Source organism: Phodopus roborovskii, unplaced genomic scaffold, assembly GCF_943737965.1.
Source record: "Phodopus roborovskii unplaced genomic scaffold, PHOROB, whole genome shotgun sequence".
In the NCBI taxonomy this organism is placed as follows: domain Eukaryota; kingdom Metazoa; phylum Chordata; class Mammalia; order Rodentia; family Cricetidae; genus Phodopus; species Phodopus roborovskii.
Genome location: NW_026125281.1, coordinates 40001508 through 40026864, shown reverse-complemented (window position 1 = coordinate 40026864; position 25357 = coordinate 40001508). Strand labels below are relative to the sequence as shown.

The 25357-nt window shown below is 39.7% G+C and overlaps 1 protein-coding gene across 1 annotated transcript in view; it reads right to left on the bottom strand.

Annotated features, from left to right (window-relative positions):
• Positions 1-25357, bottom strand: part of Cntn5 (contactin 5) — a 635441-nt gene that overhangs the window by 76697 nt on the left and 533387 nt on the right. Inside the window, exon 14 of the mRNA XM_051199086.1 lies at positions 10135-10255. Within this exon, the coding sequence (XP_051055043.1) occupies positions 10135-10255 (121 nt within the window). The remainder of the gene's footprint in view (positions 1-10134; positions 10256-25357) is intronic.

Sequence of the window (25357 nt, the reverse complement as noted above, 5' to 3'; positions counted from 1 at the left end):
TGGGAACTGGACTTCCTCATGTCAGGATTGTCCACATTGTTGCAGAATGAGATAGAATATTGGTCTGTGTCTTTTCCCAATGGTTTTGTATCAGCTGGGTCAAAGAGTTACAGTCATAGGAGTTTTACAACACTAGAGGGATGTCAAGACCAGTGATGTCGCAAGCGAAGTTCTGACCTGAGTTTAGGGCTGAAGCTGACTAGACTCGTTCTTTCTCAGGTGCACAAACAAAGCAGGTATTTCCTCTACAGTGGTTTTCTGGCAACACTTAACATGAGAAGCAGTCTTCTCTAATTCAGTTCAGGAGTGCTTTTTCTCTCCGAATCAAGGACATGTTATTCTTTATATTACAATGAATTCTGTGTGTATGTGTGTGTGCGTGTGTGTGCATGTGTTTTAAGCTGGATGATAATTTTCTACATTGCTTTAAGTTTTAAAGCAGTAGAGCCAATTTCTAACTATAAAGGCGACACTCTACTCAGCCAATAATAGGAGAGAAACCTATGCATTCAACAAGAAACTGGCAAGTTAGTGTCTCCCAGTTTCCATAAAGTAATAATCTATATATTGTTTAGTATTGAAACAGAATTAAGAAATCTTTGTAAAGTACTTTTACCAAGAATGAGTGTGCTGTTTTTTTTATTTGTCTCTTGCAGACATCATCTGGTGTTATGATTTTTTCTTCACTGCTGTTGCCGCCTCCCTTGCCCTAACTCATTAGAGAGCTAATGGTCTTTGTAATTCCTAATTGAAGATCACTTAGTGAGACAGAGACATTACCTCTGCCAGGTGTTTGGGAGGGCAGAATCCAATCAGCAGTTAAGTTTCGTCCCATCCCTTCAGTTCCTTGCTCTGTGAGGTCTGCATGGCTTTTGGATTGTTCAGTGAGAAGATTCAGTGAGACACGACAATGCTACCCAAAAACAAGTTAATCAAGAATCCAGTTCCTGAGCACATAAGATAAATTCAGCAGGAATTTGGAACAGAGTCTCTGGGGAACTTACCAATGTGCCTTTGTCTTCTTTGGCTCTAGGAACAGACACTGGGGTGGCATCCAGAACTTCTTCCAGCCTGGGTACTTTCTGGCCACATGCAGGTTATTGCCATTGGGCAGTGGAGTACATGTGCAAGCACGTGTACTCTATGTTTCAAACATTCCCACTCAGTACACTAAGGACCTGCTCAAACAATTGCAATGAGAGCCACAGGAATCTTCCTGAGAAAAACAGAAGGGCCAGATGTGAAATGGGACTGGCAGGCAGCTTAAGGTCTGTCTGTACAGTCCTATGAAATGGGAAGGAAGAGGATGGTCCCACCAACAGGGTTAAAGAGACAAAGTCCTCTCGATGGCTTAAGGGTGTGCTGGTCAAGATCACCCTTCCTGGTATTAAAGGCCATGCTGTTTTGCTTCTCTTATGTCAGTACCAGTAGCCAAAAGCAGGCAGGAAAGTGATAGCAAATGGTCAGAGCTCAGGAATTACACTGAGAGTCTCCCAAAGCATTTGGGAGTTTTGTTCTTGTCTTAGTAGAGTGGTGACTGCAAGCATTGAAAGGGAGAACAGAGGGAGAGCTACATTTACTGGAGCTTAACATTCCTGGGACCATCTCATCAGGAAAGGATTCCTTTATGACATTATATCTGCTAAGATATCCCGAGAAACTAGCAATTGGAATCTGACATTTCAGTGGGTTGGCCAGACACGGGGCCTGAAGGGCAGATTTGTTAGTATGGTCAGTGGCTATTCAGACTAAGTTCTAAAAGAGAAGGTGGCAACCGATCACGTCTGCTGGGCAGGTGCTCAAAGAGCAGGCACTTTAGAGGATTCAGGAATGCACCATCTAATCCTGGAAGACACAGGGGATGGCAAGTTTGCAAGTTTCTACCATCTTTCTTGACTTAGCAAATTACTACATATCTTTGAGCTTTCACCTGGCATATCACTCTGATGAAAATCCTGTCTCTCAGGTAAAGCTTATCCCTCTATCCCCTCTTTCATCCCTCTTCCTGCATTGTCTTTTCCTACTTTTCTAAACATTAATGTTTCTGAACCTATTCTATATAGGAACTATGTGGGCCTAGAGTTACGATGGTGAAGGATATGGAAATGATATGTCTGTTGGCTACAGAGGTCAGAACAGCAAATAAAACTGAAGGCTTTGAAGCCATACCCTGTGTACTCTGCTTACTGTTCTGAGCCATTTCGGGCGGCAGTCAACATGTTCCTAAGTCTTTCTGTGCCTTACTTTCCTTATCTTCATCCTGGAGCTAAAACTGGTGCTTCTCTCATTATTTCTGTAGAATAGAGTGAGCAGATGAAGCCACACAATTCACATGGACTCATTATTGCAGTGACCAGCAAACGGGAGGGAGACACTACTGTGAACTGTTTTTATTATTGTTATGATGGAGCTCAGGGCCATATGTCTGTGTTAGGACTTGTCATGTAGCAGAATGATAAAAAACATGTCCCTTGTTTGATAGTTCTCAACCAAGCACCTAACACATATGATGTACTGATATACGCTATAATGTGTGTGTGTGTGTGTGTGTGTGTGTGTGTGTGTGTGTGTGTGTGTGTGTGTGTGTGTGTGTGTGGAGACCAGAGGTTGATGTTAGGGATCTACTGCAGTTGTTCTCCCTCTTATAGATTTTGCAATAGGGTCTCTCATTGAACCAGGTGCTCATAGATTTTGCTAGCATTACTGACCAGCAAGCTCCAGGGACCCACCTCTGTCTAACCTATTCAGTTCTGAGGATATGACTGTATACCAGCACCTCTAATTTTGTGGTGGGCATCCAGATTAAATCCCCTTGTGCAACAAGCCCTTTACCTACTGAGCTATCTCTTCAGCCCCTGCCTTATAAGTATTTGACCAACAACCATTAATTAATAAATGGAGAGTGAGTGAGGTTTAAATTAAACACGTTGGCCAGCATCTTTTAGAAATACCTTGTGGGGCGGTGACAAAGTCTGTGTGACTGCAGCTTCCAGTTTATTCTTCTTTTTGTTTTCTAAGACACTCCTTTTCACCCCTCCTTGCCTGTCTCTCTTTGCCTGATGCCATTTGGGTGTTTCACTCTTCAACCTACTAAATTTGCCTTTGCCAAGGTCATAAATGACTTCCAAATGACTAAACCCAAAGGTATAGATCGGCTCTTATTTCACTTGTTGGTGGTAGTGGGAGGTAGTAGGTGAGAGTCTGTCAGTTTTGGAAGTTAATATGCATATGTGTGTGCATACATGTGGAATCCAGAGATCAATCTTTGCTCTCGTTTCTTGGATGCTCTCCACCTTGCTTATTTGAGACAAAATCTGTTCATTGACTCATTGACTCAACAATACTGGTTGGCCTGGAAGCTAAGGGTTAACCTGTCTCTGCCTCTAGCATGAGAATAGGACATGTGTTTTTTATCACAACAAGCTTTTCAACCTATGTTCTGGGATTCAAGCACAGATTCGCATGCTCACGCAGATGTCATTAAATTGTCTGTAGGCCAGTGGCCCCTGTTTGGCAAGTCCTTGAATCTCTCGCCCAGTTACTCTCTCCAAAAAGTTTCTCCTGTCTTTTTTCCATGACCTGATTTATTTGAATTTTCTTGCTGATAGATGTATGTCTTTGACAGATTCTTTGCAATTTCCATGACAAATCCCCTCTTGTAGATTTCCTTTCCATGGGCTTAATATGCTGTTAGTGCTCAGGCTAGCATATCCACTCCAATTTTGCTATCTTAACATTCGTGACTAAAAGACTGTTTGCTTTCTGCATGTTTGTATTGGAACCCTTATCTTAAATGTTGTCCCCTTACAGTGAGCTTCTCCTATATCTGCCACATTAAATGGATGTGTTCCAAAAATGACCATGACTGCAAAATTAATTTTCTTAGCTGGAGGTACATAGGTTGTGATCTAATACGTGGCCACATTTGAAAGTGAAGGTGGATCATGATAAGTAGACCCGGTGCAACCAGGATATAGACACGGGCCACTTTCACACTGAGATCAAAATTCACATTTGCGTTGTCTCTCCTGGATTTCATAGTCAGAGGATCACAGTACCATGCAGATTCAGTCTCCCTGGTGGTCTGGGTCTCTATCTCCCTTCTTATCTTTCCTTCTCCACTATTCCCTGTTCTTCTCATCGGGGCAGCTGTGGTGTGCTGTGGCTCTGTGAGCAAAGCATTGGCCTCACTCATCTATGGCACTCTCTGAGGTTCTCTCAGCGCGCATCTATGCCTTTTGCACACTGGTTCTTCTCTGGACACCTTTGTTCTGCACCCATGGTTCCTTCTCATGGGATAAGGGGACCCTTTACTTAGCAGTCATCATTGACTTGGTACTCTGTACAGACCCTGTCACAAAGGAAATAGTCTGTACAATGTAATATCATATTAAGCATTCATCTTCACATGTTTATGTAAATGTGGGAATGATATGTTTATATTAGGATGCCTGTATAGGAAAGATGGGAACAAAAATGGAATGGGATCCTCATAGAGTTTCTGCTGGGGAATATCTATGATGTGAAGCACAACGGTGAGAATGTTCTTAAAAGTGAGCTAGAGACGCCAGAGTTTTGTTCCTGGATAGTGGCACTTTTCCATCAAGCGACCCGAGGAGGTCCGTGGGCTAGTGAAAATGTCAGAGTCTGAGGGAAAACTTGAATTACAGAAGGCATTCCATCCTTGCTGAATGAGCAGCATGCCAACGAGACTCAGACTTCTGCAGCTGGACATCTTCGTGTACTGACACTACACTTGATTTCTTCAGTTTTATTTTCTGATGTGTATGCCCATGAGTGCAAGCTACGGAAGTAATTTCAGCTTTGCTGGCCTTGACACCTGTGACTTCCATACACCAAATCAAGAGTGTTACAGAGAAGCCAAATACTTTATTGACAAAAGAAATACAACTTTCGTAGGTTGAAAGTTCTGCTGATTAGCAAATAACTCTCTGAGTAGTGTAAGAAAAAAGAAACTTGCTCCTAAAGAAAATCTCGTCCTAAACACAGATGTTGATATCAATTTAAAATCAATGCTGATATTACGGGTGAGGAGTGAAGAGAACATTAAGTCTGATTTATTTCCAAGTCAATTGACAAAAATCTTAGGTTGTTTCCTCTGAGCTTGGAAAGTGACAGTGCAGGCAACCCCCTCCCCCCAGTGTAGAAATTTTCCTAGACATTTTATCTTGCTATTGAGACTCACTAACAGAACTTGGAGTAAATGTGGACAGTATTTAATCAAACAATGTCAAACTGTTTTCCATTCAAGAAGAAACTGGTATCATTATTTTTCAACAATCTTAAAAATATGCAAATAGATAGAAATTTAAAGCTAACTAAAAAAGTTGTCTCTTTGAAGTTGTCTGGAAAGAAATGTCTGGTTTGGCAGCATCACCTATCTTATGATGAAAAAAAATGTTTTTTTTTTCTTGAATTAAAAGATAACGATTGAGATAACAATGGCTCTGCAAGTAACAGTACTGTCCAACAAGCCTGGTGAGCTGAGTCTAATGCCCGGGTCTTATATGATGAAAAGAAAGAAGTAACAGCCACAAATTGCTCTCTGATCTCAACATGGGTGATAACACACACACACACACACACACACACACACACACAAACACACACACACACACACACACACACAAACACACACACACACACAAAGCATAAAGCACATACAACTCACAGAGAACAATAAAAAGTTAAATGTCAGAAAGGGGATGGAACGGGGTTAAAGGGAGCAGGGGAGGATGGGAGGGTGCAGGAACTGGGATTGTTTCTAATTTAAATAAAAAACATAAAAATAAAACAACAAAAAAGAAATATTTATAAAGATCACTTCAGACCAATATGCAAACTTTCAAAATACAGGACCTGTGGAGTAAAATAACAGGTTATTTTTGTTTAAAAAAAAATGGTATGGAGGCTCTGGCTATCTAATTTTGTGAACTAATTTTTGAATAATCTATCCCATTCTCTTTCTTTGCTTGGCCACAGTTGTACATCATTTAACAGTTACACATGTTGGCTTCACATGCGTGTAACCTGTTCTCTTCCAGAGCCCTGAGCCTGAGAGAGCCCTGTGAATAGAGCCATGTCTCACCACCACTCGTTTGGGCCTTCTAAATAACCTTGACTGAGGCATCTATTGTCTCTCTCTTGGATGGGGTCCCTCACATTGTGCATCGGGACCACCGCTATCCTTACGCTGTTCTTCCTAGTCCCTCCCACTTCTCTTGCAAGGTCAAAGGTCACCAAAGGACCTTCCCATAAATGGAACATTAAGTGGAACCTCTGGAGGTGTGAGGCCTCGGCCTGATCTTTTCATCCTGAGTGCTGACCACACCTCAGCTACCACAAGACTGGGGAGGAAATGAACAGCAAGTTATAAACAAGTGCCTGGTGACTTATCTCATAGAGCAAGTGCTGATATGATATCATTGCTTTGCTGCGGAAAATTACTAAGCAGTCTAGGAAATATTAAATTATTGGAGTTTAAAAACTGGAAAAAATAGATGGAACCGAGTTGATAAGAAAAGTTAAGGACTTAGAATTGAATATGAGTTTAATTCTCAGGGGAAGAAATAGTGGTATGGGGTTAGAGGCGCATGCCTGAAAGCAGTTAATGTGCCCAAACACCTTATACTTTCAAGGGGTCCGTTCATCTCAAAATCATTTAAGCACATGCTAGCTGCGTCTAAGAGGCTACATAGATTTCAGGGAAGGAAATGTATTAGAAGGACCCAGAAGATGGTTGGTTTTCTGATTGTTATTTTATTTATTTATTTATTTATTTACTATTTTCATAATTTCTCTAATTTCTTTGAAACAGTCTTATATAGCTGAGGCTGATCTTGAGCTCCTAATTATCCTGTTCTACTGTGTAAGTGGAACAGGAGAATTAGTAAGATGGCAGATGTACACTGTCCCTCTCTACTGGTATACAGCTAACCCTCGTGACTCAGACTTCCACAACTTATCTTTTTTCATTGAGAACACATTGAAAAGAAATACAGTTGAATGAAATGTGATTTTCTTAATTGCTTCCTCTACCTGTGAGCAGTATAAAAGTAACTCGGGCTCATGTTCCCGTTCCCAGTAATGCTAGTTGAGCTAAGTATGTCTTATTTTAAGCATGTCTTTATTTAAACCAAGGAACTTTCCTACTGTGCTATTTACTGTTAGAAATTTATGTGACATTGATTTGTGAATCATCAAATAACAAAATAATTCTTCTATCTGGAGTTGTGTGTACTATAATAGACTGCCTCTTATATTACCTGAACATGTTAGGTCCTTTGAAGGAGTGTGTTTCTTCCCATGAGCTTCTGTCCATCTTTTATGGGTCCCTACAGCATGGCATCCTCTTGCTCTCTCTATTGCTTTTGTATACACTTCTCAAAGTAAAGAAAATGGTGTCTGGGCATAACTTTATCTGTTTATATTCATAATCTAGCACAATAATTTCTTTTATTATATTCATGTTGCTGGAGATTTTGTTGTTCTGCAGATTACACATATGGTGCCATCATAATGCTGGTTCAGTGAAATCAAAATTAGAAGAGATGATTGATTTTATGCTGTATATAACATATACAGTTACAGCCAAAATTATAAGCAAGAGTAAAAATAAGTTTTTTTCTGGCGACATGAGAGCCCTTAAGACACAATGTGTGAGAGGCAGGGAGATGGAGTCTGAAACATTCTGATTCCAAATGAGTGTGGGATAAACCTCGGACTCAGCTTAGAGGATATATTAAGATCTTTAATGAAAACTGAGACAATAAGAGCAGCTGTGAGAGTAAGGACTCTTTTCCTAAGTCAGCATCAGGGCATTATGTTAACATATCCCTTGCCTGATCAACACTGGGAAAAGTGTACTGCCCAATCCATGGTGTTTTGCAAGTGGATGCTCTTCACTGATCCCACACACATTTTGGTAACATAAAATAGTAACCTTGCCACTTGACTTTTGATAGCCTTTAGAAAAACTTACTCTAGAGTAGTCAGCTTTGGCTTCGCTGCCTGGAATGGAAGACCATCCCTCCTTTACAGAGAATGGCGAGATTGGGTCACGAGACATGGAGAGTAAATCCACCCTCACAGGTCAACACTAAAACAAGCAACATTCCAGCGTGCAAAATACCACTGATGGCCAGAATGCGCTAATTTTCATCACAAAAATGATGATAGATGAAGCATAACCCTTAGTTTAGTTTTAAAATCTCTCTAAGACTAGCTGGGAGGTAGAAGCAAATTATTTTCCCTAATTTCTGAAATCATAATCAAAACTTGAGTGGCTGGATTGAACTCACTTCAAGGGAAAGCTTGAGCTTACTGGTACATAAATATTCAGACACTAACAACCTGTTTGAAATTGCTATTGGGTGCAATTCCAAAATTAATGCATTTAATCATCTCCTAGGCATAAAGCCAAAGGCTAAAAGAACAGAACATGAAAATGTTGGCCTTGAATTATGTTCTGAACACTGTTGAGTTTAATTTTACTTACAAAGCAGGATATGTAGTTTGCCACTTAAATTTGTCCCTTAGAGTCCTGAAAAAAAAATTACCTGGTTTCTTGTTATCAGTGTCTGAATTGTGGTATTCAACTGGAAAGTTCTAATTTTAGGAGGATCAATCTAAATTACTAGTCAAGTGTACCAAGTAAATACACACAACCAAGACAGACAACAGCAAGAAAAGAAAGTGATGTTCTACCTATTTGACTGTGGGGTATAGTGTGCAGTTACAGGAATCTTGCACATTCAGAAGGTACAAGGAAAATTTCAGCTACACAGAATATTACGCATTGAAATAGGAACACTTTAAAAATTTTGGTTTTACAATGAAGTGATATAACATAGATTCATGACACAAAATTTCGAGACAAGATGAGCAGTCTTATAAGTAGAAGCAAGCACACCAGATACCACTAAGCTTATTCTCAATGACACAGATCTTTAATATCATCTCATCAAAGCATTGGTGGATGCACTACCACACATCAATAAACAGCTGGAGACAGAGCCAACTAAGAGGTTGTCCGTCACCTTTATGTTTACTGTGTGAAATTCTTAAAAACATCAGCTCTTAAAATGATAACTGAAAAACACTTCACATGGTTAAAGACCACTGTTTTAAAACATGATCTGTTACTACAGACTATGAAAGTGTTTATTGTGTATATTGCACAAGAATTGGAAGCATGCAACAGCCATCTCTGTGTAAGATTGAGGGAAAGCAAAGGGTACTGGGTAGGGTCTTGGTGATTACTTTTGTCTTTCTTGTGGCTTTGCACAATTCAAGAATTTTGGGAACTGTCTATGGGTATACTGTACATGCTATGAGCAAAGAAAGAATTGCAGTTTGGAGATAATAAGGAATGGAAAAAGGAAGATGGAAGGCAAAAAGAAGAGAAGGACAATACATGCTGGGATGCATACTTCTCATCTAGAGAAATAATACTGCAAAGACAATTCATGCTACAGACACATATTTAATTGAAATAAGACAAAAATTCATAGGGTTGCAATTTTGGGGGAGTGGCTTGTAATTTGAAAACACTTAGTTGTCATTTTTGCACAGACAGGATGTAGGTTGACATTTTCAAGCTTAGAAAAAAATATCCCTGCCATTTAACAATTGTCTGTATCATATATGTGAAGTTTCCTTCGTTTTGAAAGCTGGGAAAGTGGGTAAAGGAGAAAATTATAATGCCTGGCTTTGTACTTGAAAGCTGTATGTGCATACACATATATTTAAAGCCGTATGTATACATACGGTTTTAAAACACTCACATACACACACAGAGCATCCTTGACTCTGTGACCCATGTGTCACAAAAGCAGCTATGCTTTTGACTTTGGGGTTAAGTTGGTTTGCCACTTAGCAGCTACTCATTACTGCAAGTGTTTTGGAGATGGCTTTTCGCTTTTGTCTGTTCCTAAGGAGAGGTTTCCTACATCATCATCTCAAAGGCAAAAAAAGGTTAAGCAAAAATGACAGAGATCGTGAAATTGAGAGTGAACAGCACAGTGCTGTGGCGCCCCAAGTCCATGCATTCCAGTCCCTTTGTAGGTAATTTATAGTGATCGAGTCTGCAATCTGAGCTATTAGCATACTCACCCCTAACAAGAAGTTCTGCCTCATCTGACACACTGTCTGCTGTGGTCTGTACCCTGCAGCCATATCTCCCAGCATGCATCAGAAGGATGTTCCTGATCATTAAATCTGCAGAGGATGCTTGCTGAAAGAGGGATGAAGTGCCAGTTTAAAATGTTGCAAATCTGCCTGATTCAAGGTGGGGAAGGGGAACTTTGCATATTCAAAGGGCCCATCTTTGGCCTTACAGTTTATATGACAACAATGTAGAAATCAAACATGCCCTGTCTGAAGGAATACACCAAGTTATACTTTTCACAATCGCTCAAAGAGTTTCAACATTGACTATCGCGTAAAATGATTTAGCAGCAATAGATATTTAAATATGTATGTCACTCACAACTTTAAAAATATAGGACAATCAGTAACATTTATTGCTTTGCTATAGAAAGGCAGGTCTATTTTTTTTTGTGACAATAAAACTGCGTTGAAAGAAATAGCAACTAGTAGGAAATTAATTATGAGAAGGTAGCTGTTGGAAGATTATCTCATGAGGGTTCATTGAGTATTTCCTTTTGTAAGTACACTGTGGGACACAGAATGTGATAGCACTTAGGGGAGAGGTTGCTGCTCCACAGCCATGCATCTTTATGTAACAAAGATAGAATCTTCCCATAACCACCATCACTGGGGATCAAGGGCCGCCAGAACCTGTGTTAACAAAGTCCTAAAACAAAAATGCTTCTTAGAACACTGGACCCTTGTTGGGAACAGGATGATGAGAGCCTAGTTCAATAATTACTGTTATGTGATCAACAAGTGCCATGGGGAAAATCTTTTGATATATTGCTTATGGGATCTTATGGGAATCAGGGATGACCCCGACAAACCAATATAAACCCTTCCTTACCTAGCACTGTCCTTCAATTACTTTGTCAAAACTGATGGCTTCACTGTGATAATGCAAAGACCATGGTTTCATTATGTATGGGCTGGACTGGAATTCAATAGTCAGTGCATGATGAACTTGCAGCAATCTTGACCTTTCTGCTTCAGCCTACTGAGTGATGGGATTAAAACATGGGCCAGAGTACCTGATGATTTATCCACCCCCCCCCCAACCCCGAGGTAAAATGAAAGAAAGGCCTCAATATCCCCTTGTTTTCATGCGGCAAAAGAGGAGAGGTCACCTTGGATTTGCACCCTTTAAAATAACATCCTCCAAGAATTCATGTATAACCTGAACACTTAAAAGAATGCTTGATATTATTCCTGAGAAGGACCCCAGATCCAAGGGCTTTTGATTTGGATGGGATGGAGGCAAGTTAATTTAAAAACAATTGTTTGTCCTTACAAGGTAAAACATAGTAATAGTTGTTTAAGAATTTAGTTGTTTGCTTTTCTTTTGAAAGAAATGAATGAGTTTGACATGTCATAAGAAGCAAGCTCATGTCTAGGAGTCCCTGTTTTTTATCCTCTGTGTTTATGGAAAGGGTGTGTTGTGAGCTTTGAAGGCTTTCATCACACAGACGTTCTTTTCTTTCAATGAATTACTTTCTTATCCCCTGTGTTTTAGACTTTTTTTTTCTCTCTGCTAGTTATTTTTCCTTCCAGATAATTTTACAATTGGAGCATCTAAGGGCATTGAATTTTTTTTCTTATGAAATAGTTTGTTGAGACACAGTCTGATTGATTCCTATACAAGAAACTGCTTCATAGCAAGAATGCATTAAGATATACTAAAATGTCACAGCAATTATTCTTAGAATGACATACCTGTCCATCAAATGTCTTAATGATGACCTTATGATAGGTCTTTACTCACTGCCCATTTGGCTGCTTTCTGGTGGAATGAAGAGGCAAGACCCACCTCCTCAGCTCTGAGGAGCTCTGAGCACCCAGTGCTCAGATCTTTCACATACAAAATGGAAACTTGAAAATACTCTCACCTTTCATTTTAGTGGCCAAACAAAAGACAAGTAAACACCATAAGCAGTTGCTGAGATTCTAGTCAAGATCATTTATGAGAAATAAAATATTTGCGTCCAGTAGTTTGGGTCCACCTTAGCCCACATGCTACAAGGCCTCTGGGGCTCATTCACTCAGACACTTCGCTCAGGAGCTGGAAGTCACTGCATAAATCACTGAGCCAGATGTCTGATGAGAAAGCAGAGGAAAAGCCACAGACAACAGATATGACTTTGCTTTCTAGAAATAACTCCACTTTAAGGGTGGCTTTTATTTCCCATGCTTGGTTCTGTTATTTTATTTATTTGTCATTTACTTGTTGATTTATTTTTGAGACAAAGTTCTCAATAGGGTGTCAAGACTAGCCTCAAAGTCCTCCTTTGACAGCCACGCAGCTGCTGGAATGACAGGTGTGGCAATCACCTCCGCTTTGCTCTGGGCTGTAAGCATCTCACCACCAAATACATATGGAGCAGTTTCAAAACAGGAACGGTCAGGCTTTTGGCTTTAAAAGTCAATGCTTTAGCAGCACACTCCCACAATTAAATAACTCACATTTCATTTTACAGACATTTTCCTCTCAAATAATTTATTTTCTTTTGAATCTGAACTACATTTTCAGGCCCTTTACTTTCTGTGGAGTTGAGAGTTAACATTGATGGAAAGATGAACAGAGTATTTAGGTTCATGGAAATGTGCAAATAATTCAGGGACCACTGAAATCATTTCTCTTTCTCTGTGTGTGTGGCTCCTGAGATTATAACTCCATTACTATCTCTTGGTCCAAACGTCTACAGCCTGTTGCATAGGCCTGGGTGCCAGGCCTATTAGAGGAGTGGAAATTGGCTCATTTGGGGCTGATCTTTTTTCTTTTGCATCATATTTTTAAAATCTTAAACAGAGGTGCTTATACGCAAAGTGAATGGACTATGAACAGTAAACCTAAATTACTCTTTCTGTAGATTTACTGCTCTTTCAAGACGAGTAATGAGGAGTATTCACACGGGAACCCATTATCCTTAATCTGAGCCCACAATGTGCAGCTCCTGTGAGAAGCTCAGCATTTCCTGCAACTCTAATGAAATGGTTATTTACATTGAGCTTTGCTTTCTTCCATTGAAACTCCATTTCCACATCTTGTCTCTCAGGAGGCACTCTCTTCTAGGACTCTTATTTTACTTCCTCTCCTTCCTTCCTTTCTTTAGCTTAGTTTTGTTTTGTTTTGTTTTGGCTTTGGCTTTATAATCAAATGCTGTTCCTGTTGCTTCAAACGAACCTCCCCCAAACCCGTGCTTATCCTGGTGCTCCAACACAGCACACAGCCCAGTGGGCACTGAAGTCCCATGTTGGTGCATTAGGGACTGAGGGACTAAATGAAGCCTTGTTAGGAGGGGCAGTTCCTTCCATAGCTGCCTGGAGAACAGTGGGGATTGGCTGTTCACTTTTCCTGTTTACATGATGTTGTTAGAGAACTTGGGACTTCTACTTATAACTTTTAAATAAAATAGGAAAATGGCGGCCATCTTTCCTCCTAAGTCCAGTTTTTTTGTTTTGTTTTTGGTTTTTTGAGACATGGTTTCTCTGTATTGCTTTGGAGCCTGTCCTGAAACTAGCTTACCAGGCTGTCCTTGAACTCACAGAGAACCACCTGCTCCTGCCTCTGGAGTTCTGGGATTAAAGGCCTGTACCACTAACACCCAGCCTACGTCCAGTTTTTTTTTTTTTAATGGCCTACCTATCTTCTTACCTACCTACCTACCTACCCACCCACCCTAAATAACTAACACGTGAGATCTACAGCCCAGGCTGATATCAAACTCTAAGTAGCTCACACTGGCTTGGAACTCCATCCTGCTGCCTCAGAGTGGTCAATGACAGATGCGTGCCTCTATACCCAGAAGTAGCTGTTGTTTATTAGACTTCATTATAAGAACCTTGAGCAGCCCTGAGCCCAGAACACTGACAATTGTATTCCTAAGAAATGGGAATTCGCTGGATCTGCTGCTTAATGTCTGGGGGTTCTGTCTGAAGTCCAAGTACTTCATGTCAACAGCGAAGGCTCTTTAGAGACACATTCCACCTGCCTCTCCTGCAGTTGAATACTGTCATCCAGATCAGCCCCTCCCAGCTGTGCATCCTTGGAAATTCCCCGACTCTGCCTTTTTACAAAGGCTTTGTTTAGGGGAAGATGTTCTTTTCCTGAGCAGTTGAGTTCAGATCTATTCTTCCCTTAGCTCACAGCTCTGAACATAACCCTAATGCCCTGGAAGTTTCCCCCACTGTTCACTGTGAGCATTGCCAGAGCTGAACAAGGGCAGAGGTGCAGGGGATGAAGTAAGGCCAGTGAGCAAGTTAAAGAAGGAATGCACCTAAGGCTTCCTTCCTCCTCCCTTATTTGCAGTGGACAGTACCTCCCCTCTATCCTCACTGCATTTCCTAGAAACAATTAGGGAAAGATAGCCAGGAAGGCTGTTTAGGAGTGTTGCTGTATGAATGCAAGCTCTCCTTCCTGCAGACTGAACAAAATGGGAAGAGGATTCAATGGCTCATGTAGTCTCCCAGGCTTTTGTGAAGGTGCCAGGAGAGGCTCACAGCAGTATGTCAGGGACAGGTTAAAATGTGACACACTTGTCAAAGGGCCTAACTTCACTTCAGCCATAGAGTCTTCAGGATTCACTCCTTCTCCAACCGGTATCAATTGTTTCAGCTGCTATAGAAAGGTTTTCTTTCTTTTTTCCCCAATAAGTACTTGACTTTATTTTAGACACAGATATCTCCTATACCCTTTCTTCCACTTTTGTATCATAGTAAACCTCCATTGGACACAGATATAGTTGACTGAATTCTGTCATTGGTACAGCACCTTTTGAGTATCCCCAAGCTCTGGAGAAGTAACAATGCATACAAATAGATAAGCTCTCTCTCTAGCTCCCTTCTCCTCCTCCTCCTCTCTTCTCTCTCTCTCTCTGTCCATGTCCCCATGCTCCTCCCCTGAGCACTGTGGGAATATCAAGTGAAGCATTGTGTATGCGTGAAATGATTGGGTGATTGATTCTTCACAAGAATAAAGTGCTAAGTAGCATTCTAAGAGTAGGTTACAGCAGAAATCTGTGCACACAGTACCATAGTAACCACGAAGAAGATGTTTGAGAGAAACAGTCATTGAATTCTAAGATCATTTAAACCAGATTCAGTAGACCAGGCTGGCCTCGAACTCAGAGATCCACCTGCCTCTGCCTGCCTCTGTCTCTTGAGTGCTGGGATTAAAGGCATGCACCACCACCATTTGGCATTCAAGCTCCATTTTCAGTGAATCTCAATACTGTTGTGGATGGCAGTGTCGGTTTTTGGTTTAAGGTGTAATTCGCTTTCTTTGTGAAAGTTTATGTAGCCTACCATGCCCAGCTCTGATTCCCTCATGCCTATAAAAAATTGCTCATTGTTAAGTAAAATGAGATGATATAACTTATGTAGAATATAATTTAATAAAACTGGGCATTATCTCTGAGGCATAAATTATGAGATATTATTAATGTCATAAAAATCAAGTCTTAGACATTGAATGTTTTCTTAGTAATAGTGTTTCATTTCCCCTGGTGATAATTTGTTTAAACTATGCTATCATCATATAGAAATTATACATATATTATCTTTACAATAATTTTCCCTTAGGCCTTAATAGAAAAAGGTCTAGACTAATGCTGATATGGGTTTAATACCATTTCTAAAATAGTTTATGCTGATTAATTATCATAATTAAATGAAAGTATGCATTCTTTGAAATAGAAATATTAATTGCTACAAATAGGGAAAATAATCAAAGTACTTCTTAGCAAAAATTATTTCTATCAGGGTTAAATATTAAAATATTCTTAATACATTCAATATTCAAACTATTTCTTGGTGTTTAACTTCCAATGTAATGTTCTCATGAAGATTTTCCTGCACTAAGAGCAACAGTTTTATATGGTGAGAAAAATTAAAGGGGAAAATTAAGCTGTGAATCATTGGTTGAGTTTAAGGTAGCAGATCCAGTGATGTAGGCACCAAGTCAGGAGTTAATGGTGTCAGTCCATTAGCCTGGGTAAGTGAAGAGAGCTTTATAAATACATTCAAAGCAGACAAACACTAGCTCAAGTGCAATTCCATTTTAAGACCATTCATTTTAAAGTCAAGAGAATCTTTTCTACTATTTAGATGCTAAGCTTGGGTACAAAGAGTGCCATGAATGGTTGATACAATTCTCCATGTACCCCACATGTCCTCTTGTCTCAAGTACAAATACAGGGTAAGAGAGTGTGGTACCCAGCTGGTTGGTGGATGTGGAGTTGTACCGTGTTATGCTCATTATTTAAGAGTGTCTTCTTCCCCCATGATGAGATCTGTGACTTCACCTATCTAGATGGATGTAAATGACACAAAAAAGGACTTCTGATGTGGGCTGTATATGCTTATAACTGAACTCTTCTAGAATGCTTTTCTTACTTCATTTTTCTTGGACTTACTCTTCACTCTTTTCTGTGGACAGAAGTTTACTCTCTATGATTTCTGGGACAACTTATCTCACCTTTCTTCCATTGTATGCTATTAATCAATTTCCCATGTACTTCTTTAAGCTATGTTAAAGTTGAGGTATGGGGATATAGACTGCACTGAACAAGTGTCCCTTTAATCTACCTTCAAGAGAAGAAATGCAGGGAAGAATCATGGACTGGGATTTCCATACCTGCATGTGGGCTTTGAAGAGCTGAGGAGGGAAGTGGATCTCTTTGTCCTGCTAGACCACTGCAGGGTGAGTCCAGAGAAAGATCCTTTCTTTCAGCATATCTCATGGACTTTAACAATAATTCCTTTATTAACAATAATTAGGAGTACTGACTCCTAAGATTTGATGTTTATTGTAGACAAGGTCATACTATGTTGTAGTGAGATAGTCACCTTATCCACACCTGTGGCATAGACCACGCCCATTGGGTAAGAGTCAGGGTAAGACAGCTTTCTACCTCCCTGCTGTTGTTGTGGTCTGTCAGGTACTCTAGGCCTTAGACAAAACTGGCTGTACCAACCTTGCTGTAAGACCTAGGGTGACTGTCTAGGTAGCAGGCTGTTTCTGTCCTCACTGCACCTTTTGGAAGCTACCCATCCACACTTCCTGCCTAGTACTGTTATTTTCCTTCTCAGGTCTTTGATGAGGTTGAAGATTAAACTATCACAAATATTATTCTCTCTTCCTAGTTAGATGTATTAGGTACTAGACTTAAGCTTTCCGGCTTAGGACAACTGTATTGTAAACCCCATTTTGACTTCACCTTAGGACTTGATAGTTAGGTCTTAAGTTTGTATGTTCTCGATTTTCCTTTTCTTAGAGCACACTTGTTATTCACTCTTTTGTATATGGTTTTTGTATCTAGCCCAAATCTTTTCTTTAGACTATAAGGGGAATTGTAGTGAGATAGTCACCTTGTCAGCACCTGTGGCATAGACCACGCCCATTGGGGGTGGAGAGATGGCCAGATGTTACATGGGGGGAACTAAGGGTGAGGAGGGGACTCAGAGAGCTCTCTTGCTTGCAGTCCAGGGACAGGAGGACTTCCGGAAGCATCCTTGGGACCAGGAACCTCCTGGTGTTCATCTGTCTATGTTGTAAGTTATTTCTCCCTGAATAAACATCTATCTGGCCTATTTGCTTCTCCTGATCCTTATTAAACATCAATACTATGTAACTTAGTCTAGCTTCACACCTGCAACCTTCCTGGCCTAGCCTCCAGAGTGTTGGCACTACAGGCCTCTGCCACCATCCCCAATTTTCTAAGTAACATCATGTCATCTTTGTCCTCTCCTTTCCATTTCTAACATCTACCCCATGGGTATGCAATGTGAGGCTGGCCCTTCAGACTGACTTTGCTGACCTTGTCAACCGGTTTCAGCGGCTGCTGTTTAAGATGTCCCCACACCAGTCTGTATCACGATCAGACCCAGTTAGTTTCCCTCAGTTGATCACTTGATCCTGTAGAAGTGGATCTTCTGATTCTTTTTACAAGTATTTTCTCCATTGACATGCTAGAGTATCCAAAGTGCCTCATGTTAACATTTGCTCAAATCTTAGCTGCTTAAGAATGACTCCCCCGATATCCAGGAATATCTGTATATTTTGTGAGCCCCAGTACAAAGTGAGAGGCAAGATCTTTCCTTGAAAAACTAAAAATTTTCAAAGGCAACATATAAAATATTACTTTTCACACAAAATTTTGCCATCAGGAGACCCAATGACACTGTACAAGTCACATTGATAGGAAAAGGTTTGTCTGTTGAATCCAACCCACCTTGGTCACCTTGATATTACTTGTGTCCTTCTGCAACACTAATGACCATTGGAGGACATGGTGCTATGTGAGATACAATCCCGTTGTAAATGAAACATCTTTCTAAGTGCTTGCAATTCTGTACTTCCATTTGAACTCGTTTCTCAATGTGGGCTGATGTGAATAACAGACCACACATTTTAGGCTAGAAAATATAGGAACACATTTGACCTTTTATTCTGAATGTCTAGCATGTTCTATTCTTATATGACTGTATTTATGTGTTCTGTATTATTTTCCAGATATTCTTCATAAACTTTTTTTTGTTCCTACAGCACAAACCACACATTGACACAACTTTGTCAGGCTTACCTAATGGCAGGCTTGCTGGTGACAGAGAAAGGCCATCTTACACTGGAAAGAACCATGGTAGGTTCATCTACACCTCACAGTCCTAGAGCTATAACGGCCACAGAAGGATTTTCTTTCTCACTTAGAACCTGGAACTCTTCGAAATACAGCAACACACTGCTTCTCTTTAAGTAAATTCTCCACAGGAGATTTAAACTCACATCATTAAAACTAGAAGTTCCTCTTTGTGCTCTGCCTGATGGGTCAGCCTACTCCAGTGATGCTATCCTAACTAATGCCCACCCATGGGTTAGCTCAATGAGGCAGTACTGGAAATAACAAGATCTTAGCAGTCACTGCAGGCAATAAACATTTTGCTTCAACTGAATTCTTCCACTATAGAATCACTATAGAATAACAGTATTGTCATATTGTCTTCCCGTAGGTCTGTGCTCCCCCAGTTCTCTCTCTCTGTGGAGTTACTCAAAGATATTAGTGAGATAAAGACCTTGGTTCATTTTTGAATGAGCTTGTGATTTGCTAGCAGCTAGCAATGGCATGGCCTCTTGGAGAGCTCCAGAATAATACCTTATAATCCCTTCTCATTTCCCTGTGTGAGTGAAGAGGGAGGGAAATGAGCATTCGTTTGCCAGGTATTTCTTAGGGTTTCTTCTCATGTAGGCAGGAAGTGGCACACTTTTGGCATCCTGGGAACTGCTTCCTCTTCTTTCACTTGGATGTGAGCTGTGACCTAGCTACAGGCTGACCATGCTACAGTTCTTCAATGGGAAGAGAAGGAGCATATACTACTGGGTAGGATAACACATACCTTTGAGAAACTTAAATGCAATCTGAACAGGTAACCAGTCATAGCACGATGAGTTAAAACACCCAATAGTACAAAAGCCACAGGGAAGAGTGATTTTAATATAAATAAAGACATTAAAACTAACCCACATCTAATAATTACTTACAGCAGAGAGTAAAGTTGGAGGGCAGATTACAGGAGACTTGACCAAGGGGATAGTGAATGTATTGGTGGGAAACCTCTCAGCGCCCAACTCTCGGGTTATAGTTTTGAAGGTCAGTTATGCCTCCTATAGAATAACACGTTGCTCTGATTCAACCTACATGTAATGTATTACATTAGTTAAAGCAAGATTTGGAAATATATCAAAATAAATTGGCAGTTTGAATAATAGTGACCATGAAAGTGTTAGTAGAAGCCATTTTCTTAACACTAATTTTAGGGGAGTTCTTCAAGCTCCATTGTGACTGGTTTTGATGAGCCACATCTGGACATAAAACATACTACCTCCCTCCAAAACACCAAATTGGCATTCTAACATCATAAAAACTACAACATCATTTCCCCATTTACTTAGTAACCTTTCCTGTGATTGTGGACTGGCCTTGAGAAAATCCTCTACATGTGACCTATAACTAACATGTCCTCATATGAAGTATATTGTGATCCAGTATTTGCTGAATAATTTTTGGATTTGAATCCATTACCTAATTGTATAATTTACATAGATCTATTGACATATCCATGTTTCCATTCTCTCAATGCATCTTTTCATATGTCCAATGTCTTTCAGGATGAACACTACTAGCTTATTAAATCACAATATACTGTATATTGAAATTAAATGGCATTTACCCATGTATTTACAAATGGTGTCTACACGAGAATCTAATTTCTTCCTGGCTGTATGGATGAGTGCACAGACCCTTGGCCAGAGGGTGTTCGTTCCCTTATGCCAGTAGAGCCTAAACAGGCAGAATAGAGCAATTTTATCTCATTCATCAGGCCCTGAATTGACCTGGCATTGTGAGTCAGAGCAGGTCTTGGCAATGGGCAGCAGGTCCTTGTGTTACTTTGATCTTTCTCTGGTCCTAGAGATTGAAACTGGTTGTGTGTAGTAGTAGTTGAACTGTACACACACCCACATACCTTGGTGCTCCATACCAAACCTTGTTCCTGACTTTTGTAGAGGACTTTAAGAATTAGCCTGGAATACGTCCAGCATATCTCCTTTATGTTTGAAACTTAAGGACATAAGTAATCCGTTTACAACAATTTTATCCTGGCGTTATGGGAAAGGGAGGCTAAAGTTTATCCTATAGAATGGGAAGATACATGTCGAGTTCTGGTTTGCTCTTTCTCTTATGGTATCATATTCAATTTCCATATGATATTGCCCACTGTTCCTTTCAGAACATTATATGTGCCCTTACTTGTGAGCCATGATGTCTGCAGAGACTTCTGCCAATTAAACCCAGCTTCAATGAGTTAAATTCACTGATTTCCATTTCTGCCTTGCTCAAATTTACACTTTCCTATTATTATCCATTATCCTTCTCAATACATTGACCAAGCATCACAGTGTAGGGTATTTAGGTTGCGTGTGTAAAGCCCATAGTGGTGAGAGCTCTGTTGTGAATGGGTGGGATGAAATATTCTAATTATTTAGCAAGCTTTCAGCATGCTTCCCACTCCCCAGGCTGTTCTGCTTCTTCATATTGTGATTTATTGTTCATTCTCCTATATTCTGCTACTTCTTTTATTCAGAGATGGATACTCACTTTTTGGTCCTTAACTCTGGATTGGTCACTGACTTTTTGACAAATGGATTCAGTGGAATTAGTATACTGGAAAGTCTGTGAGAGTCTCTTGAGAAGATTTGCAGCCCCATTCTACACCCTATGGAATATTCATTTGTAAGAATGTATAAAAGGTAGTCAATGTTATGAAGATCATGTCATCTGTGTAGGGAATGGCATAGAAAAAAGGGAGACATTCAGAAATTTATAATTGTCTCAACAATTTGAATCAAGCTTAGAGACTTGTGAGGAAATAAATCTCTTACAACTCCAGTGGTAGCAGCATGAAGACCTCGAAAATTCAGCCAACACTCAGAACTGAGGATAGTATAGTGCTATGTGGCACCTAAGGCACCACCCTATTTCCTGATTCTGGACAGTGAGTCCTGCTGCGACTGTGGCCTAAGCATTTTGTGAACACGTCAGGTTAACTAGCAGGGGCTATACTTTACTCGTGTTGATGGAGTGAATCTGCCTAAATGGGATTTCAGAGGAAGAAGGGTGCTAATGTAGATGCTTTTGCTCAGATACACATGTAGATAAATTAGCTAAAGGGGACTGCTCATTTCACAAGCACAATACAGCAAAAATGTAAAGAACCTGATCCTACCCATTGAAAAACAAACCTGATTTCCATTTATAGACTCTCCCAGAGACAGAAGAATAGGAATAAAGGAAATACACCATCAAACATAATCCTGGGATTCTCCCAAGTAACTGGAGTCAAAGAGGCAAAGGTATCAAGTGAATGAATTTCAAGAGCATTTCCACACAGTATCCAAATTAACCTTGAGATAAACTCAAAGAATCTGGTAATGGAGAATGGCAAATGGGTAAGAAGGTTGCAATTGGAGGTAAGAATAAGGAACTGGTAGAAATCTTTGCTGCAGTCTTTGGAAGATGTAGAAGGACTCCTATGGAATTGTGGACTCCATTAAGGGCTATCCAGTCATGACATTGACGACTGACTGACATCTTTTATGGTGAGGTCCAGAAGGAGGTACAGGAACTAAACACTGGTCATCATTTTCAAAGAGAAGTTAGAGGAGACATTTCAACCCACAATTTGTTAGGTAACATAAGAAAATTGATATGGGTTAATGCTCTTGTTCACTGTAAATATTTGTCACTCACACTGGTTTAATAAGACTCTGATTGGCAGGAAGTGTAGACAGGGTTACTAGAGTAGGAGAATACTGGAAATAGGAAAGGAAGAGATGTAGTTTCCAGTCAGATACAGAGGAAGCAAGATGAGAAAGCCTTACTGAGAAAAAAGTATTAAACTACATGGCTAAACATAGGTAAGAATTACGGGTTAATTTTAGTTGTAAGAGTTTGTTAGTAATAATCCCGATCAATAGGCCCAACAGTTTGTAATTAGTATAAGTCTTTGTGTGTTTATTTGTGACTGAATGGCTGTAGGGTCTGGGCAGGACAGAAACTTCTGCCTACAGAAAATGCTTTTATTTTCCTGAGCTTTTATAAAAAACAATTGAAAAGAAGGGAACATCTGTATTATCACTGGATAATATAACCTGAAGGTATTCTTCCCTGTAATTTGCTTTTGTGGGTATCAATGATTTTGCATTTCCTTGTAATGAATGGTAAACCATATTTTTACCTAATGCTCATTAATTTTAGCCACATAGAAGCTTCTTCACATTTGTTCTTCATATGTGGTATGATATGAATAAGTATATTGGTAGATATTTAAGAGAAACAATAAACAAAGATAAGTGAAGGCATTTTTTTACACCCAGGCTTTAAAACAACAATAACAAAAAACCAAACAACCAAACAAACATAAAACCCACAAAAGCTCTAGTGGAATCATTTATGTAACACTAACTGGTCTTCAGAGTATATTCAAGTTCGTCAAAATCATGCTTTAGGAGGCATCAGATCTTTTGAAAGAAACATAGCTAAATATATCAATAAGCACAGAGCTTAACAAGTAGTAACATCATTTTGGGTCTCTGCTTCAACATCAAGTACTGAAAGTGCATTTGCTAACCCCGCTCAGAATCAGCTCCTGCACAGCTCCACCTCTGAAGTGAAGCACACCTCATTACAAAGGAAGGAAATTCGTTACCGAATCTGCTCCTCTTTTCCACCACCAGGAAAAGTCTAGCCAACCTTGAACATGCTTAGAATAGAGCCAACCAAAACACATTTATATGGGAAAAGACACTGGTGTGCCCTCTATGAAGAGGTAGACACTGTGATACCATAGCCATCACCCAATGAAGACAAGGGCAGAAAACATTTGGTAAAAAGGTGAGAGGAACTTGTCAATCGAATCAACTCTGAGGAACAAGGTCCATCTTGAGTCTGAAGACACATTCACAAGAGCTGGACGTGCCCTGTGGAAATGACATTTGCCACTTTTTTGCTATTCTGTTTTGAGGGTTTTATAGAAAATGCCCTTGCTTCTTCCAATGTTATGAGGTTCTCACAATTTCCTTATGTTTTCTTAGCTTTCAGTCTTTACACTTAATAATCTTTAATCCATTTGAATTTTTTGTTTTGTAACTATGGTCTCTGTAGGGGTATGTCTTGCTTTCATTGTTTTACATGTGGATATACAAATTTCTCAGCATCACGTCTTAGAAAATCCTTGTTTATAGCACCTTTATTTAAAAAGAAAAAATAACAGTAACAACAAACCTCATTGGCTGTGGATACATGGGTTCATTCTTAGGTTTTCTACTTTTTTCTGTGAGTTTCCTCTCTCCACTGTATGTCCTTTATCTTCACTTTCAGCATAGGACATTTCTATGTATTCCAAGCTAAATTCCAGCTGGCTGTCTCCCTGCCTTATCCTCCATTGCTGGAATTAGATATTAAACTACCACACCAATCTTCAGTTACATGGTTTAGTACACTTTGAAATTAGATAGGGTAATGCCTCCTGCTTTGATCCTTCTAGATTTTTTGTTTTGTTGGTTTGTTTTTCTTTTGACAGCTTTGGCTGTTCACCTTTTGGTTGTTATCTGGTGATTGAATACAAACGTTTGGGATGGTTTTCCATTTTTAAAAGGTGTTTCAATGGTGTTCTAGTAAATATCACACTGATGTTGTAGAACACTTGGATGGACATCTTGGCTACATTGATGTTTCTAATTTGTGAACTCAAAATCTCTAACAGACAGGGTTTTTTTTTTTTTTTTTTTTTTTTTTGTAATGTATTTTCTTCAGTGCTTAATAATTTTCCTTGTAGAGATCTCTTATCTCTTTTGTTAAGTTTATGTCTTAGTATTTTTATAGCTATAGAAAATGGGATTTTTTTTATTTCTATTTCAGACAATTCATTATCAGAGAACAGCAACGTAACTTGTTTGTTGTTTTCCATATGTGAGATCCTGTCATCTGAGAATGGTGACAGTGTGTATTCTTTCTAATTGGCATGCTCTTTATATCCTTTACTGATGCAGCTGAAACTTGCAGTGTCATGTTGAATATAAGTAGTGAAAAATGGACATGTGGACCAAAGGTTTTGTATATGCTAAGCATTAACCTTCTGTCACTGAGTAACAACTATAACTCTATTGTTTTACACACACACACACACACACACACACACACACACACCACTCCATGCATTACTTGTATAAAACAAAGGGATTTTTAATTTTATCAAATGCATTTTTACTTGTATTGAGATGGTGATCATGTGAATCTGTCATATTGCTTAATTTGTACTTGTAGACATACTCTTACTTTCCTGGGATGGTTCCCTCTTCACCATGGTAACATAGTAATTCCTTTTTTTTTTCTTATTTTACATATGGATCTCAGTTCACTCTCTCCCTCTGCCCCTCCCACCCTACCATCCCACCTACCCACTCCACAGGGAAGGTGATGACTTCCAGGAGGGGTCAACAAAATCTGTCAAGTCATTTGGAGTAGGGACTAGGCCCTCCCTCATCCCTCTAGGTTAAGGGAGTGTCCTTATGGGGACACTCCATGGGGAATATGCTCCCAAAGTCCTTTTGTGCACCAGGGACACATCCTAGTTC